The following is a 17,294-nucleotide window of genomic DNA, read 5'->3' on the forward strand; positions in this document are numbered from 1 at the left end:
ACTTCCTCAAATTTTAAAAGTTCTAAAAAAATTTCTCAAAATGAGAGGGGAAATGAAATTCCTTTTGTCAAAATTTTGATGGAAATATCATGGTCATGTCTATCTAAAAAGAAATAAGATAAGACAAAACATATACTCGGTTTTTCTTGTGTTTATTTTGTTTTTCATATTTAAAAAAGTGCACTTTAATGAGAGATTTGAAAAATAGTTTTAAATGAAATTAATATTGAGAAAACAAATACGTAAACAATCAGGTTGAGGCACAAATATCTCAACGGTAAATTTCAAGGATATTCAAGTCCTCTGCGGTGTGTGTTGTATCTCTTTATAGATATATATATCAACCACCAGTGCAACAAATATTTATCTAACTTGTTCCCTTGCCACGATACAACAACTCAACTAAAACAATGTGTAGCTCAAACCACTCTGTATCGAAGATTGGGCTCAAAACTCCACAGCTAATAACACATTTCTTTTCACCAATTAATCTTAATATAAAGAGATAATTAGAGAAAGCTAAAATTCTTATTCTGATGTTGAAGTTGTGTACATCGAAAGAAATATATTATCATTACTTATACTAAAAAAAATAGACTTTGATAATTTAATGTTCATTGTAAATAACAATTAAAACCGAGTGTGTGTTAAACGTTCTATTGAGGAATACAACCAAAGTTTATTAAAATCTCTTTCTTTTAACTCAATTAGAACTCTGTCGTTAAATGTAAAAAATGTAACAACACATTTTGTTTGCTTTCTTCTTCCACTAATTTTTTTTGCTCTACAATCTTCAAATAAACCATATTGCATTGAAATGAAATGTTGGGTCTAAGTATTATGCTTAAACTCGACCAAGGAAAAAACGCATAAATTTAGATGAAATTGTTTCACCATTGGAAATAAGGATAAGTTATCAATAAATTTTAGTCTATTAACTTAAAACAATAACAAACTCAAATTTAAGGCGAGACTTCGAACAAAAAGGGTTGCTTTCTTTCTACCTTGTTTTTGTATCGTTTCTTATACTCTGGTCAATGAGGACATTGTCTTTTTTGAATTCCAAAGAAGTACTTTACATTTCTTTTTATCGAAGTCATTATCAATATAATCTATATGGTTAGGATGACAATCCTCCTTTTCGAGTTAGCTAATAGTGAAGCTTGATAATATATATATGTACTTGTGTTTTCTCTGTATGAAATGCTTGATTTGGAAAGTGAATGTTTGCCTCAAGTATATGATCGTTGCTCATAGTCAAATGTTTGCAAGTAAATTGTGGAACAAGCTAGAACAAAAGTAAATGTGACACTGAGGATCGTTTATGATGATTTTGATACACAAAAATGTAAAACGAGACCTAGTTCTTTTAATCTCTTAGCCTTTTGATCTTGTTTTTCTTCTAACCTCATTAGATTTCTGAATAATCATGATATGATGATATTCCTTTAGCTTTTTTGAACCAATATTATATTACAAAGTAAAATGAAAACATATCACACAAAAAAGAAACAATAAAATTAGAAAAAAAAAAACATACAATCTTAGAAAGACATATACACTAAAATTAAAATTACCAAAGAGAAGAAAATATTTGGTAGTGGATGTTCTTTTTTGGGTGCAAGTGGGAGTGGGAACATATGCTTATACCAACTACTCTTTTTGACAAGTAATATTATTCTTACTTGGTTGGCATATTTACACTTAGCTTTGATAATAAAAATGACAATATTTGTTGATACCCAAATCCTCTTTTCTAGAATCTTTTTTGTTTTATTTGTTACCAAATCATTTTCATTATTCCCTTCTTCTTGTAATTCTTTTTCAAAATTCATTAATCAATTTTGATATTCCAAAACTTAAAAGATTGACTGCCACGTAATTATGTATCCTTGTTCGTATTACATTTTATTGTTTGAATTTGAAGTAAAAAGTTATTATCTGTATTTGATGTTATTGAGTATTTTAGGATTGACTAGAAAAAGAAAAAAAGCCGACCATTCTATCTACTAAGAGAAACATGCATTTAGTAGGGGATACCTAATAATTCATATTCAAGTGTTTTTAAATGATAAAAATTTATACGGGTATAGTTTTAGAGGCCTTCTATATCTATTACGGCCTTATAGAAATGAATATATATCAGTTATCATTGAGCTATCCATTTTATTTGAAAGTCTTTTATATAATTTAAATTTATTATCGAGGTTGGTACTGCTTTTATGAAAAGAAATAATGGGAGTTTCTTTGAGTATTTGACAACTAAAAGATGTGCGATTTATTTTGGTGAAAAGAATGGTCGACTAATAATAAAACAAAATGCATTTTAAGTATTGTATCCAAAAAAACCATTTTGCAAAATTCAATTAAAAAAGAAAAAGAATTCTTAAACTACACTTTGGTTTCAACCCTAAAGATTAAGAGTAGTTAATTGATTATGTCTATATAACCCTCTCATGTTACCTGATTATGTTTACGAAACAAATTTATCTCTCATTCAACTTTAATTCAAATGATGGTGAGAGTCTACCCAATTAAATCTATATTTCTAAGATTACCTTTTACATTTCAATTTTCAACAATCTGATTACATCCCAACTAGATAGCCTCGAAGTAAAAGTCGATTACATTGAGTTATTTGGGGTTTGTTGTCTCAACATTATCATGAGTCGTGCGAAGACTCCTCTATCAAATTACCAACTTTTGACTTCACATGACATGCAAGCTCAACTTACCTTTCAAGTATGAACGGAAAAAGAAGTATTTATTTAAGTTATAATAAATAACTTCGAACATTTGTATTTGTTTAAAAAATACTTTTATAATTTTTAAAATTATAATATTGCTGCTGAAATTTCATAAGTTTGAAACTATCATTAAAGAGTTGTTTGGATCATATAAATTGTTTTATGGATATAAATATTAAATATATGAGATTTGAATGTTTAAATTTTAAATGCCTAAGATAATTAATGTCTTGGTTTGAGCATGTAAGATAAGTGTAAAAGTTCTTTAAAAATTCAAACAAAATTTGAGACTTAAAATGACGTGTGGATGAACAGAAATTTAGGTCAACACAATGTTCTAGTTAACTGCTACATCATTTCAAATTCCGATTTATGTCCCTAAACTTGTAATGAGTTTATTCGTAAGGTTAAGGAGGGCAAAAATTAAAGCTTTAGAAAAATATTGAAGTGTTGAAATAAAATACAAAGCAAAAGAGGTATTTTTATAATTTAGCTAAAATAAAATACTTAAGTTGATTTATAAGGCTATTTTCAAATATAACAAAATGATTTGTGTGTCCTTGTATATTCTTTTATTTAACTATATTTTGTGTGTCCTTGTATATTCTTTTATTTTTCTCAAAGCTTCGTTTTTATTTGAAAACACATGTTAAAAGAATCACATTTTTCATTTACCACTTCAACAACATGTTTTAGTCGTGGCTATTTTTTCGTGAATGGTCGACTAGCTTGCACGTACTTTAGTTACTCTTGTGGGACATTCATCATCTAACTTTATTGCATTTATTGCCACAAAAGCTCATGTTTTACCAAATACATACATCAGTTAAGATTCTATCATAGCCACTTTTAATATTCCCAATATCAAACTCCAAATGCACTTAAAATCATACAAGTGTCCACCATAGCTTGAATCCATTACTTTACGGTCTTTTAACCTATATCATGATGGTCGACATATGTCACCATCCAACTCACCGACCAACATCAAGAGATGATTTCATAATCAGATAATCAAGAAATTTGGTAGGTAAATTTTCAAGAAGAGAATGTAAAACAGACAACTCAAGGTTATTTATGTAATCACATAGGAAAATCAGATAGTATACATCTAGCAAGCCATTTTCACTGTGGTACCACCCATTATGAGGATAGTAAAAACTAAAGAAAAGTTGTAGAGAATATTGTTGAGAGAAAATAAAGTTCAATATGCTAAATTTGCTATCAACTAAAGGAAGCAGTGGATTAAATAGCTACAAAGGAATAAAGGTAGAAGCCATGTGTAAACCAATGAAAGGAAGAGAGTAACAGAGTAACAAACTAAATGGAAATAATAAACAATCCAAAATAATGGATTCTAACATCCCCTCAACAACATTGTACTAGAAGCAAATTGAGCTTGGTTTTTAAGCTTTAAAACTCTTGAGGATTAAAGTCTAAGTCATTATATATGCAAGTTGATGTACAGAGAATATAAAAAAGTCTTCAACTTGTGGTTCGTTCTTTCTTTTTCTTTTTGAAAGGGGAGGGGAGACATAGTCAGTTTCTAAGTTTTAATCAGACTCTCCATCACAACCTTACTTCAACAGGATTTGTTCGGTAGGTTGTATGGTTGTGCCTTTGAGTGTTAATATTGTCACAGAGTAGTTAGATGGAAGTAAGGAGAATGCATGATGAAGCGCTCAATCCACATGTGATTGTATCCACACAATTTCAGAAGCCACATTATCTATTCAATAGTATACATTTGAACACTCAATTTGTCAGAGCTTTTGGCTTTGAGGAACTCCAAGAAACCAAACTAGATACAAGAAAACAACAAAGTTCTACTTGTACTTGTTCCATCGACAGGATAAGTAGTCTGAACAGCTTCCAAATAATAAACGTCAAGATAAAATCTTAAAGCCAAGTGAAATTATGTTCTTTCAGACAGTGTGAAACACCCCTTTTACTGCTTGCGGATGAGCTGACCTTTGATGCATGTAAAAATTGGCTAGCTGAGTTCTAGCAGGTTAAAGTGTTGCAAGCTCCTAATATGCAACAATAGTTGGTTACAATCACGAGTAAGGAGATTATTACTGCTCTAATATTCATAGGAGTAGCATTGCACTTGCTGTCAATCATGTCGGCATGTTAAAGGTGGTGCTAATGTTAAAAGAAATGTATTATCAAATTAGCAAATTCGTGTGCAAGAAAATAGGATTGGTTCAAAATCCTTTGAATAAGAAAAGGTTGGAAATAGGGAGACGTTTGAAATTTGTTTGAGTTTCCAAGTTGTTCTCTGATACTAAAATGTCATTAGAAATATAAGAAATGTGACAAGGTAAACCTTGACTTATTTTTCATTCGTTGAGTCTAGACAATGAACAAGAGTTTAGTAGTAAAAATCAACCCTTGCTAAAGACTATAGAGAGTATTATGAAGCTTGCAAACATGAGAATCCACTAAGAAAACCTTGAGGTTGTCGCATAAATATCGTTTTCGTTAAGCTTCCCATTTAGGAATGCATTATGGAATGAACATCAAAACCCATTGACAATTGAAGGAGTAGTTCTTGAATCGGATCTTAGTTTTTGTTGGACCCAATTCCTGTTTAGACTTTGATTAAGAGTTTTGATGCCATGAAAGAAATACTTCTGAGGTATATTATTCAATATTCAGAATACTCAAGATAGAAAATAAGTATATTTCAAGCCTCTTTATATAGAAAGCTTAGTAACAAAAGTATAACAATAATTAACTGACACTGAAAGCAGTAAAGTACAACTGAAACATAACAATCATTGAGCCAACAAGAGCAACATTAAGGATGAAAGTCTCAGAATAATCAACTCAATCCTTTAACTACAAGATTAGCCCTAACTCATATCCATGTTTTCAGTATCAGTTGACAGACCCATTTACACCGAATCAATTTGAATTATACAGAAATCGAAACAAGTAACAAAAGTCTTATGATCATGTAAAGAGCAAGACACTCATTTTCCATTGTTTCTTTTCATGGATGGCAGTGAGGTTGTAAAAACAGCAGGTAGCAGCACTCTAAAGTTAAAAAAAGTGTATAGTCTTTGCTCTCCTTGTCATTTGTTTGGGCATAGTTATTTTGTAAATTGGTATTGGCTATTCATATATGCTTGATGCTTTTCTGCTGGTCTATGGTTATGCCTAGAAAGATTCAGGATCTAATATCCTCTAGGTTTTTGGAACCTTCTTTTCATGACACTAAAAGAACTCTATGGTTGACAGTAGACAGATCATAGATTCTACAACCAAGGAAAACGAATGTAAAATAAAGAAAAATACAAATTTCAACAAACATTTACATTTTGTCTTTTGAAAATTAAGCTTATAAACACTACGTAATTCATGCTAAGTTTTGAAAAAAAAAAAAAGAATAGTTTTTGTTTTTAGAACTTAACTAAGAATTCAAGTGATTCTTTAATAAAGGTGAAAATCATAATTTGAGAAAATTGTAAGAAAACAAGCATAAGTTTCAAATGAATACATTAATGAATAGAGATTTATGGATAAATACAAACCAAAACACCAAAATAGCCGATCTATAGAAGCAACAAAAATAGAACAAAGGGGACATCCAAAACCAATGAAAAGCTAAAAAGATGTCATCTAAGTTTTTGAAATGCATAAATCACCAAATGCCATATAATAAGTGGGCCTCAACTCCAAGAACCAAGCAAAAGCCATCATGAAGAACAGAATCAGAATGGGGTAGGAGAAGCTGATTCTGTGTATAGTGGTGGGCAAAGAGCTTTTGATTAGAAGATTGAAAGTTATTGATGTAGGCCCTAAGGTTAGTAACTTAGTGAGCAATAACTGAGGTGCAGTTTTATTGTAACAAAAGAATAGGAATGTCACACCTATGCTTGACCTCTGTCAAAATCAAATATCTTAAAAGGCTCTTCAGACTTATCATGAAAATGCCTGTACTATGCCATCTAATGATTAGAAAAATAATCGTGATTTACCTAATCCTTTAAAAGTATTAAGGTTCGAGTCATGACAACTTGAACTAGGACTCATTTTATTTTAAAATGGTCAAGTGCTCGGTGTCTAAAACCAACACATCTCCAACGTATGTGTGTATGACACACCAACTAGTAGGTTTATTATATTGAATTATTATTATTATTTTGCTTTTCTAAATGTCAAAAAGACACGCCATCTACAAAAACTAAATAAATAATATAAAACAAAATAAAATTTTAAAATGAAACAAGACCCACTATTCACAACCCATTTAAGGATATTTTAAGCCGAATAAGATTAACCATTTGACGCTTTATTTTTTTAGAAGAAAAATTCTAGGATTTTTACTCACTTTTTCTACTCCAAAAATTTATTTTTAACTTTAAAAAGAACCGTCTATACTACCCAATTTTGCTATTTATCAATAGTAGCAACTTCTAACTTCAATGTCTGTGATCCCAACAACTTATTTTTTTTTCTCGTGTTAATTATATGTATAAATATTTTACAATATGTCAAAATATACACATATTAATTTTTTTGTAAGAAAAAAAAATTAAAGAGTGTGTCACTAATACGCCATGCCCTACCTTCGTCAATGTCACCATATCGTGCTATTTTGAAGATAAAATATTTATAGTGTAAATCAATCCCATTGATGATAATAGTAATAATTGTGATAACGAAATCCTTTTTGAATTTTGAATTCAGGTGAATTTTCTTTCTACAATTTTATATAATGCCCCATGCTGCTTGAGCCACGGATTAGAGAAATACTATTAGCTGAGCTAATTTTTTATCTGCCCCAAGCAAAGTCCAATTGATCAACAATGGTTTGTTTCTCAACTGAAATCCATAGCTTAGTGGTAGACTTATAACATCCACTGAAATAGGTTGGCCTCTTTAACATTTTTGCATGGAAGCAATGGAAGAGTTGGCATTTAGAGCCTTAAACCATCAAGAATCTGAAAAACATATTCAAATTATGAACCACAAACGATAATCTTAAACCTACAAGTTTTACCTTCAACAAGCTACTAAATCACAACTCTTCAAATCAATTTTGGAACAAAAGTAAATAACTATCTTCATCAAACATATCCTCATTTTCTTTTATTCTCATAGTAGTTGGCACTGGGAGCAAATAACTTGTACATTGTCATCCAATGAAATGTAATTTGAATTTGATTTATCCATTTTCTAAAAAATGTTAATTCACTAAGTTCAAAACAATATATTACACACCAAATTCCTAATCAGATTCAACCAGACTATCCATAAATATTTTACACTAAAACTTCACCCACAAAACAAAGAAAAATACTAACATCCTAATAATCAAAATCTAAACCTCACATATTTGCAGACTTTATTCTCTCCCACCAAGAGTTTGAATTATTGCTTCCAAGAGCTTAATATCCTTATCACGTTTGTTGATTTCTTCTTGCTTCGCGCGTAATTCATCCATATGCAGTTGAAATACCTCTGCAACATAGCAATCAGTAACCTATTTTTGGTTTACAAACGTCTACATTATCCTAATATCATTCATTAATATTAGCAAACTAATTGTGAAGATTAAGAATACCCATTTCAAGGAAAATTCCTATGGTACTAAAATGCCATGAAGAACCATAATTGCCTATTAATAAATTTTCTATTTTTCTATTTATTATTTTCATACGAGACCATTTCATTGGGATCGTATAATCTGTCTTCATATCAAAGTTAATGTCTTCATCTGAGACTAGGAGGAGTCCATAGAGTCATAGACTACCGAGTTAACCTAAATAAATAAATAAAAAAAAATATATATATATATATAAAGGAAAATTATTTCAACTTTCCAAATTATGACATAATGGATAATGTTTCCTTTCCTTTATAATTCCAATATCCACTCTTTGAAGATTAGTATAGCCAAGTGAAACGAATAAGGGAATGTTAGATCATGTCAATAATATAAAATTGATTCCATCACTGCCGAATCACCAATATTTCAAGGTACATATTGACCTCAACCAAAACTTTAGAAAACAGCCTATTAAACTAAATCTTCTTCAGAAGTTCCACTCCCTTCTGTGTTCTATTCTGTTGAAGATGGGGTATTTCTTACAAACTCAAGTCTCATACAAAGAAATGTAACCGTGCTCATTTATCATAATAGTTGATTTCACAACACACACACACACACACACACATATATAGTAAAAAATGTGAAGTTGCGCCTAACTATTTTTGTTTGTTCGTGTAACTTTCTGTGGGTGCTAAAAAGGAGAAAAACAAGAAGACAAATTTATAATTGATGTGTATAGATCACAATGCAATCTCCAATTACAGGAATTTGACAACATACCCAGACCCCACAATACTGAAGGCCAACGGCCAAATAGACAGATTGCTGCTCAACAGATAAATTGTTGATTTTAAGTTGAATAAAGGAAAGAATACCATGGTGAAATATTAAACAATCATTCCTATCGTATGTTTCCAAACAAAAACTGTAGTCTCCTATCTTAGAAAAAAATTTATCGAAAATAGAAGAGAGTATATTAGTACTTCACTAGACAAAATAAATCATTTCTTCACTCCTTTCGAGGTTAGTATCTTTTAAGGATTAATCTCTTCCCATTTCTTCAAATGACGCTTCTTATTTAAAATTCACAAGATGAATCATGTTTGCAAAAATGTCTCAATGCATTAGAAAATAATGCTAATAGAATGTAGTAGTGAAGCATAGGAGAAAATATAGAAATCTTTTCTAACTTGGGAATGTTTGAGTGTGATGTCAAGGCTGGTCTATCAATATTTTTATTTAGAAATTAAAATATTCACAAGATGAATCATGTTTGCAAAAATGTCTCAATGCATCAGAAAATAATGCTAATAAAATGTAGTAGTGAAGCATAGGAGAAAATATAGAAATCTTTTCTAACATGGGAATGTTTGAGTATGATGTCAAGGCTGGTCTATCAATATTATTATTTAGAAATTAAATGGACTAAGAGTCGAGAAAATTAGAAGAAGAGAGTGGAAAAAAGTAAGATATTTCATACTTGTAGTGTTCTCTAGCTCTTTAGTGACCTCCTGTACATGTACTTCAGCAGCTCTTTGTGCTGCCTCTGCTTGACGTTTTTCTGAACGAGCATGAGCCGCAGCGGTGATAGCAGCATCAAGTTCCCTTTCCAAAGTCTCAACCCTTTGTTCAAGAACCTAGCAAAAGATTATTACATTGTCATCACCAGTGGGTAAAATTGTATCATACATCAGTAAAATAAAAAGAGCCAAATGGCATGTGATTTCAACAAAGACCATCAGTTAAGCTCATGTGTATGATCTTTGATCTTTGTATGGTGGGGTGTCATGGGTGTTAAAGCAAGTGATGTATGAGTCCGTTATAATCTAAACAGAGGTAAGAAAATTGGAAAAAGAAAAACTGACCAGGTTCAAAAGCCAATAACAAAGTACTTGTAGTCAAATACAGAATGCAAGATATAAGTACATGAATTTGTCTACTTAAAGTCATCCTACAAAATTAATTAAAGAAATCTAACTTAATACACCATGAGGATGATGAAATGAAAGCCAAAGGAAGAAATATTTATCATATATTGGTATTTGGATTAAAGATTCTTCTACTACATTCCAGCCAAAATTGTCAAATAAAAAGATCCAAAAGCATTTATCCAGCATTCCTTTTGCCCATTGAACCTTGGGATCCATCAAATCAATCGAGCCATTTGATTGAAGCCAATTCATCCATTCTATCCCATCTCATATCCTGGTCAACATAGTTGTGGGATTCCATAGGGGAGAGACTCTTCTATAAAAAAGGCTTATGCAGTCAAGTTCCTATGTGAAGGGTTGAGAGGTTCTTCACGGTGTATCTTAATGATGGAATTCAATGGGTTGTTGGAGTAAAGCCACCATTAGGCTTAGCCAAGCTTCGTGTGTAATCTATGGTCGGCGCCTTAGGGTATGCCCATCTAAAGCTGACATGTTTTGTAACACTATTCCTATATACTAGATTTGTGCATAGAGGATGGGAAGGAATTTCCTATAAGGGTTGGGATTTCGTGGCTGTGTTGTGTGTTAGCTTGCTTAATTGTTCAACAAAAGTTGTGTCAACTGTGACAGAGGTTCTAAGAGTCATGTCCCAAAGAGAGGCTTGAGAGAGTTGAAGGGTTTAGTTACTTCTGCATTAACCATCTATTACAAACTACACTACGGTCAGGAAGGCAAGCTAAGAGGGGTTCTATAACTTAGTCCCACGATCCATGTACATGAGTAGCCACTAGCCGGACTAGAGAACCTCTTAGCATCGCCCGATGCGAAAATTTATATTCCAGATTTAGAGTAACATGTGATATCAGAGCCAAGTTTTTGATAACAGGTTGACTTGGAGAATAGAGGCTGAGATTAGATGTCAAAAATCTTGGCCCGCAGCCTAAACGTGAATGGCTAAAGAGGGAAAGACGCACAACCATCCCTAAATCCCTTATATTGGAGGATAAAAAGAGACTTATGAAACCCCTCCCTAGACTCTACACACGACATGCCCATGATCATTCATACACACTCTTTGCTCTTGGCTACATAATAAGTAGCCAAGTGGCATCTGAGATAGTCATCTCCCATGGACAAGGCCCATTTGACCTACTATTCAAGTAATAAAGCAGTACACATGCATCTTCTGGTTTCGAATTGCATGAAGAGGCTCTATGGTCCATGCCAATCCATTTTCTAGTTGATTCCATGCTCCATGCCACTTAGCTTTTCGGCTCGGGTTGCACTATGGTGTTAACCCTACACGATCTTCAAGAAAAATTTGGTGGCAAGGGTCTCGTGCTGTTTAGAGATGCCATACCATATAAGAACTTGGATCAAAGACTCCAAATGAAAAAAAACAATAATATTAAAAACCATACTATCTCCAAGAGTTAACCTTTAGGTGGATGAAGACTCAAGCCTCCCTAGGGACTAGTAGAGTGAGCCATGTGCTGATTGCAAAGAATGAGGTCCCGCATACACCGATTATAACTATAATATAAATAAATAAAAGTACTTTTCAATATGGCATTGATAATTTTCACTCCATATATTCACAATGGAGTTATAGTGCTTCATCTTTCTCAATGCTCCAGAAGCCCTCCTAGATCATTTTTAAAGGAGAAACTGAACCCTTAAACCGATCCCTGGATTCTCCCTACCCAGTGAGTACGCTAGTATTTAGCATCTCCGTCTCCATCTATTTACCTAAGACTTGACCATCTCCTACTCATTTGGCAGAAGTTCACTATTCTACGCAAAAATCCATTTCCTCAAGAAGGTCTTCGTAGATCAGGCGTAAGAACCTACTGGTTCTTCAAAAACCCCACTTTCAAAATTCCCTCTTGACAGGATCTATTTAAGAGAACGACTCCCTAAATCTGCCAAAGCTGCTAATCCCTAGGACAATCCCTCACATTCTCGAGCAAAATTAAAATTCAAACCCTACGTCAGACATGTATAAGCAACCTTGATCAACATGTACATCATTCTGATTCTGTACATAGCATGCAGATTAACATTTTGATCGGTAACACGAGCGAGGGCAATTCGATAATCATCCTCCAGAAATCTCACCAATTCATCAATCCACGCAATTTCAAATCGCAAAGTCGAAATTCCAACCCAAAATTGAGATTAAAAAAATACCCAACTACAGGAAGAGAGAGAGAGAGAGAGAGAGAGAGAGAGAGAGAGAGAGAGAGAGAGAGAGAGAGAGGAAGTATAGTAACCTTGATCGTCCTTGCTTGTTCGGAGCACAAAGAAGCTCTGGCAAACGTCTCGTCGTCTACATAGACGGCTTTCTTCAGTAAAAGCTTCTGGAGTAAGTCGAGGTTGGAGGTCATCTCTGTGAGATTGGCAACGGCGCCGCTCCATCTGTCCGTTCCTTTGCCCTTGTCCTCCATGATCCGAATCTTCTCCGACGCTTGCAGTTTTGCAAATTCACGATTCAATTATGGTTGAACTTCATGATCCGTGTAGAGACTTAGCGAGAGAGCTAAGAAGTAAGAACCCACCCGACGATCATGTTTAGCATTCAATTTTACCGCGTTATCGTTTGTTCTTACATTTCGTATTTGTGCCATTTGTCTTCCCATAAAATCAATAAAAAAATTTAAATCTTATGTTTTTCTTTTCATTTCAATTTGATTTTTATGCAATTTTTAGTTAGGGCTTCAACTTTCCAAACTTTGTTTCTCGACAATAATTAACATCTACTTCTTTATATAAATCTTCAACTTCCATGAAATAAATCGTGGTAATTTCCTTTGATAAGAATCTATTACGAATAAATTTTATTATATTTGCAATTTTTTTAAGTGTTGTTATATACTTATTTATTGTAAATTTAATTGTTATATTTGCAACTTCACGTAGAAATAATACTACACAATAGAATAAATTTAGACTTTATTTTTTTTTATCATGTGAAATATTTTTGTATAACCATACACTAAAAGGTACAAGAGAGAATCAAATATTTATATATTTGTTTGAATGAGAATTCATTTCTTTTCTTTTGTTACCAAACCCGTGTTAAAAGACATGAAATACAATTTTGTGTTTCATTGAAATCATTTCCTTCGAATTTTTATTTTCAGATTACCTACAAGTAGACAGTCTTCTACTTTAGTTATCATTGACGTAAAATTACCAAAACGACTCATTGTGCATTGTATTTGACAAATTGACTCTCAACCCTCTCTATTACACATCCATGCACTTTCGACTCCTACTCTTGACCCTCTACTTGCTCCCCTTTAATAAAGAGAGCGATAACAAAGAGCAAGAAGTGAGAGCAAAGAGAAAAGAAAAAAAGCAAGATTAAGAGCAAAGAGCAAAGACGTTGCTATTTAATCATCATGAAAGAGAGTAGGAAACAATAGGGGAACAGGAGGCAAAATGAGAAAAGTAAATGGAGGGTGAGATCGAGATCGAGAAAACTACGATGAACCTACGTGCTAAACGCTTTCTAAAGACAAAAACAAATACTTCTAAGGTGTAAAAAAGTAAAAGTACTATTGAATCATTAATATCCATGAAAAACATATAAGCATCAAGGTATAAACATATACTTTTATGTAAGATAGCCTTATGGAACCATTAATAACTATGGCTATCACAATGCAACATTTTTCTTCATACCACATTATATGGTGAAAGTCCAACTAAAACCACAGCGGCGTAAAAGAAGTACTCATGATTTACCTTATTGACAACAAGAACACATAATAATATCCAACATAGACTTGGCTCTTGGCTTAATCACTCTCTTTACCAACCAACGCAAGAAGCATTGATTCATAATCTCCAGAGGTATCGCCTTTTATTGCCTGACCAAAAGGGACACTGTTTCTCCTATAATACTCTTCAACGATGCGTTTCATGTCAACCTCAGCTCGAGTTACTACTACCCTAGTCAAAGCCTCTTCATCAGTCCCAAGCCCTTTGATGGCTAAACGAAGAACTTTCTCGAAATATTTCTCAGGCCAAGTTAGACACTTTATAGCAGATCTCAGAAGTTTAAGGTAGTTGTCATTGGGGTCGGTCTTTAGATCCTGCATCATCACCAATTGGTTAAGCATAAGAGTATAGCTACTGTTAAAGATACTTTGAATATCACATACGCACAAACCTTGCTGATAGCATTCCCAAATTGGTCATTGTAATGATTAAATGTAGCATTTAGTTGTGCCTTGCTCCTAGTGCTTATAATCCTGATGAGCTCCTCATCATTGTAGGCTTTCTCAGTAATTTTCTCGTGAAGTATCCTAGCCTCTGATGTGGCTAAGGTAGCGTTTACCTCAGGGCCATCATATCGATATGCAGTCACGAGGGGCACCAGAAGCTGTATGAAAAAAAGACGGTAACTTCAAGGGAAGTAACTAATATCAAGGAAAATGTTCGATAATTAAATACAACTACCATATCTATAGTATACAAGAGAGTTCAAACCTTGTTTGGTTGTAACTTAAGCATCAACAATCTCTTTCCAATGTATTATTTTTTTTGTTTGATTGGGTACAAACCGGTTTTATCCTCTGGTTCCGTTTATTAATTAGTTAGTTAGGTTGTTTGGTCCTTTGCCTATAAATTCAGGCGTGACTCTTAATTAAAAGTTCAATAAATGTTTTGAGTATTCTCTTCAAGAGTGGTATACACCAGGGAAGCTAATAGTTTCTGATGGTTTAGATAACCGTTGAAAATGGAAATAAGAATCAAATAGTGTCTAGTAAACCACAGACAATTGCAGCAAACATTTGTAAAAAAAATCAAGCCTGAAGCTCCTGGATGTTTTCAAATCCAATATTTTAAAGCATTGCCTTACCCTGCGAAAATCACCTGTAGTGTATTGTGCGACATCTTCTTCAATTGACCGCTTGAAACGAGCATGGTATTCTTCCTTCACTAAAAATAGATCCCGTGGAGTTCTACTACAAGCTATTTCCAATACAACAAAATGCTTAAGTTTCCTTATTGCTTCATTGGCTAGTAATGCATCACGTTCAGCAGGATGTAATGTCCATAAAAGCACAGCTCTCTGTTAATGGAGGGAAAGAAAACATCATTTCAACGTTTTTTTCCTAGAAGCTTATCATATTGTTCAAGTTTCAAGCTAACACAGCTACAGAAATGCAGTTTTCAACATCATTTGAAAAATTGGAATGCTGTACAAGAGAAAAAACTGCAACAAAAAGTGTTTATATAGCCTAAAATTATAATCAATCAGAATAAATGAAGGTTCGATTCCAAATTCCGACCTCAAAATCACTTGAGAGTTCTTTGTCGAGCGACTTCAAGAGATCTTCTCCATACGTTTCGGCATAGGTTTGACGAATCAGACTGCGCTGTTTAGCATTTCTGTGAGCCAATATGGATATAATCGCCCCCTCATCCGTTCCCCAGCCTGCAGGAAGAGAAAAAGTAGCTTTACATCTAATATTAGACCAGAATAGTTTCTTGTCTGACAGAAGTTATAGTTGCTGAATGGTTCTTGTTTTTAGACCAAAAAAAAAAAAAGAAAAAAAAAAAGCATAGAATGAGATAAATCTAAAACTTCCCCTGAAGCGCTTTCTTTGTTGTGTTTCTTCCCCACCCTAAAACCACTGTAAGTTGCAACATTTTTCAACATTATCCCGCACTCGGTATTGACAAATTAAAAGTGAATTTAATCATAAGAACCAGAGACCAAAGACAACAAAGTTTTTTCACAAGGATAGATATGAAATGTTATGTTAAATCACTGGTTGACCAACAAACTGGCATTGTGACTTAGAATCATTAAACAACAAAATTTTGAGAAGGAAATTATATATATATATATATAAAACAAAATCAGGGGAAAAAGCACAGACCAAAAACAGAAATCAAGAATCGCAAAGGTTAGAAGAAAACCGAAAAGATGTTTGATGCGATGGGGGAATTAGATCAGAAAAACAACCAGTTACGTAATTAAAAAGCAGCAGAGAATTTGGAAATGGTTAAAAGCAATTGAAGGAACAAAAGAACGGGGAGACCTTGAAAGGCATTATGGAGGCGATCGCAATCTTCAGCCACCGGAGGTAGCTGATCGGGCACCGACAGAGTGGCCATTTGTGTGTGTATGTGTTAACAAAAACGTAGACCGATTGAATGAAGAAAAAGATGGATTCAATTGGACATCGCAATGATTATATGGAAAGATTGAAAAGTTTGGTATCACTATCTTTGGATAGTCCAATCCAACACGTGGCAAACACGGGAGGCGGCGAATTTGAAAACTGAACAAACCAACGAGAAGGGCATGAAAAGCAATGTATGAACGTGGATTGAAATACGCGACAAAGTTATACTATCACCTACGTCATCTAATTTGTCATCGATATTTTATAGTAATCGATTAGTGATAGATTCATCGATCATCGATATTGTTGAATAAAATTTATGAGTGATAGAAACATATCATTGATGCTTCATTTCTAATAAAAGTTATCAAGCCGAATAAGGGATAAAAAGTATAAAATTTAAAATATATCGATAATATATTACTGTTGATCAGAGGTTATAAGAATTGACAATAAAGGAGAAGATTGATCCAAGATCCAAATCAAAATATAATACATAAATAATAAAAGGAATAAATCATTGTAACAAATTTTGGGACAACATAAAAGAAATGACCCCTTTTGTTAGGTTATTATAGAGAAATGCAAATACCAATTCCAAAACAGTATTAGAAAAACATGATCATACATAAGAAAAATTATAATAATGACAAATGTCGATGTAATCAAATTAAAAGAAGGAACGAAATCAATACTCAAATTTAGAACTTACTGCTACCGATCAACAATGATGGCCTTTGCTATTGTGGGCTTTGATTTTTAACAATTTAGACGAGATATTTTCAAAATATTAACGGTTTAAAGCCTAAACCTCAATTCATACACTTACAAATTTGATATATGAGTAATATTTTTAAGATGTCATGAATATTTTTAGGATCAAATTTATCTTTAAACTACGAATATT

The 17,294-nt window shown here is 32.9% G+C and overlaps 2 protein-coding genes across 2 annotated transcripts; both read right to left on the reverse strand.

The window, feature by feature from the left end:
* Positions 1-7,821: 7,821 nt before the first annotated feature.
* LOC103495430 (uncharacterized) lies at positions 7,822-12,865 on the reverse strand. Its single transcript, XM_008456991.3, has 3 exons — positions 12,515-12,865; positions 9,791-9,947; positions 7,822-8,219 (listed from the first exon to the last, which is right to left on the reverse strand). Exons 1-3 carry the CDS (start codon positions 12,686-12,688, stop codon positions 8,104-8,106), a joined length of 447 nt encoding a protein of 148 aa, XP_008455213.1. The 5' UTR covers positions 12,689-12,865; the 3' UTR covers positions 7,822-8,103.
* Positions 12,866-13,785: 920 nt separating this feature from the next.
* Positions 13,786-16,617, reverse strand: LOC103495431 (annexin Gh1-like). Its single transcript, XM_008456992.2, has 5 exons — positions 16,301-16,617; positions 15,545-15,690; positions 15,112-15,324; positions 14,419-14,631; positions 13,786-14,341 (listed from the first exon to the last, which is right to left on the reverse strand). The coding sequence occupies exons 1-5, from the start codon at positions 16,374-16,376 to the stop codon at positions 14,045-14,047; spliced, it is 945 nt and encodes a 314-aa protein (XP_008455214.1). The 5' UTR covers positions 16,377-16,617; the 3' UTR covers positions 13,786-14,044.
* Positions 16,618-17,294: the final 677 nt, after the last annotated feature.

This window comes from Cucumis melo, chromosome 1 (genome assembly GCF_025177605.1).
Source record: "Cucumis melo cultivar AY chromosome 1, USDA_Cmelo_AY_1.0, whole genome shotgun sequence".
Taxonomy (NCBI): domain Eukaryota; kingdom Viridiplantae; phylum Streptophyta; class Magnoliopsida; order Cucurbitales; family Cucurbitaceae; genus Cucumis; species Cucumis melo.

Coding starts and splice junctions, on each gene's coding strand:
- LOC103495430 (XM_008456991.3), bottom strand. CDS start 12,688: ATGGAGGACAAGGGCAAAGGAACGGACAGATGGAGCGGCGCCGTTGCC. Junction 9,948..12,514: donor AACAAGCAAGGACGATCAAG/GTTACTATACTT, acceptor ATCTTTTGCTAG/GTTCTTGAACAAAGGGTTGA. Junction 8,220..9,790: donor AGAGCTAGAGAACACTACAA/GTATGAAATATC, acceptor GCTATGTTGCAG/AGGTATTTCAACTGCATATG.
- LOC103495431 (XM_008456992.2), bottom strand. CDS start 16,376: ATGGCCACTCTGTCGGTGCCCGATCAGCTACCTCCGGTGGCTGAAGAT. Junction 15,691..16,300: donor CCTCCATAATGCCTTTCAAG/GTCTCCCCGTTC, acceptor CTCTTCCTGCAG/GCTGGGGAACGGATGAGGGG. Junction 15,325..15,544: donor AACTCTCAAGTGATTTTGAG/GTCGGAATTTGG, acceptor CTCCATTAACAG/AGAGCTGTGCTTTTATGGAC.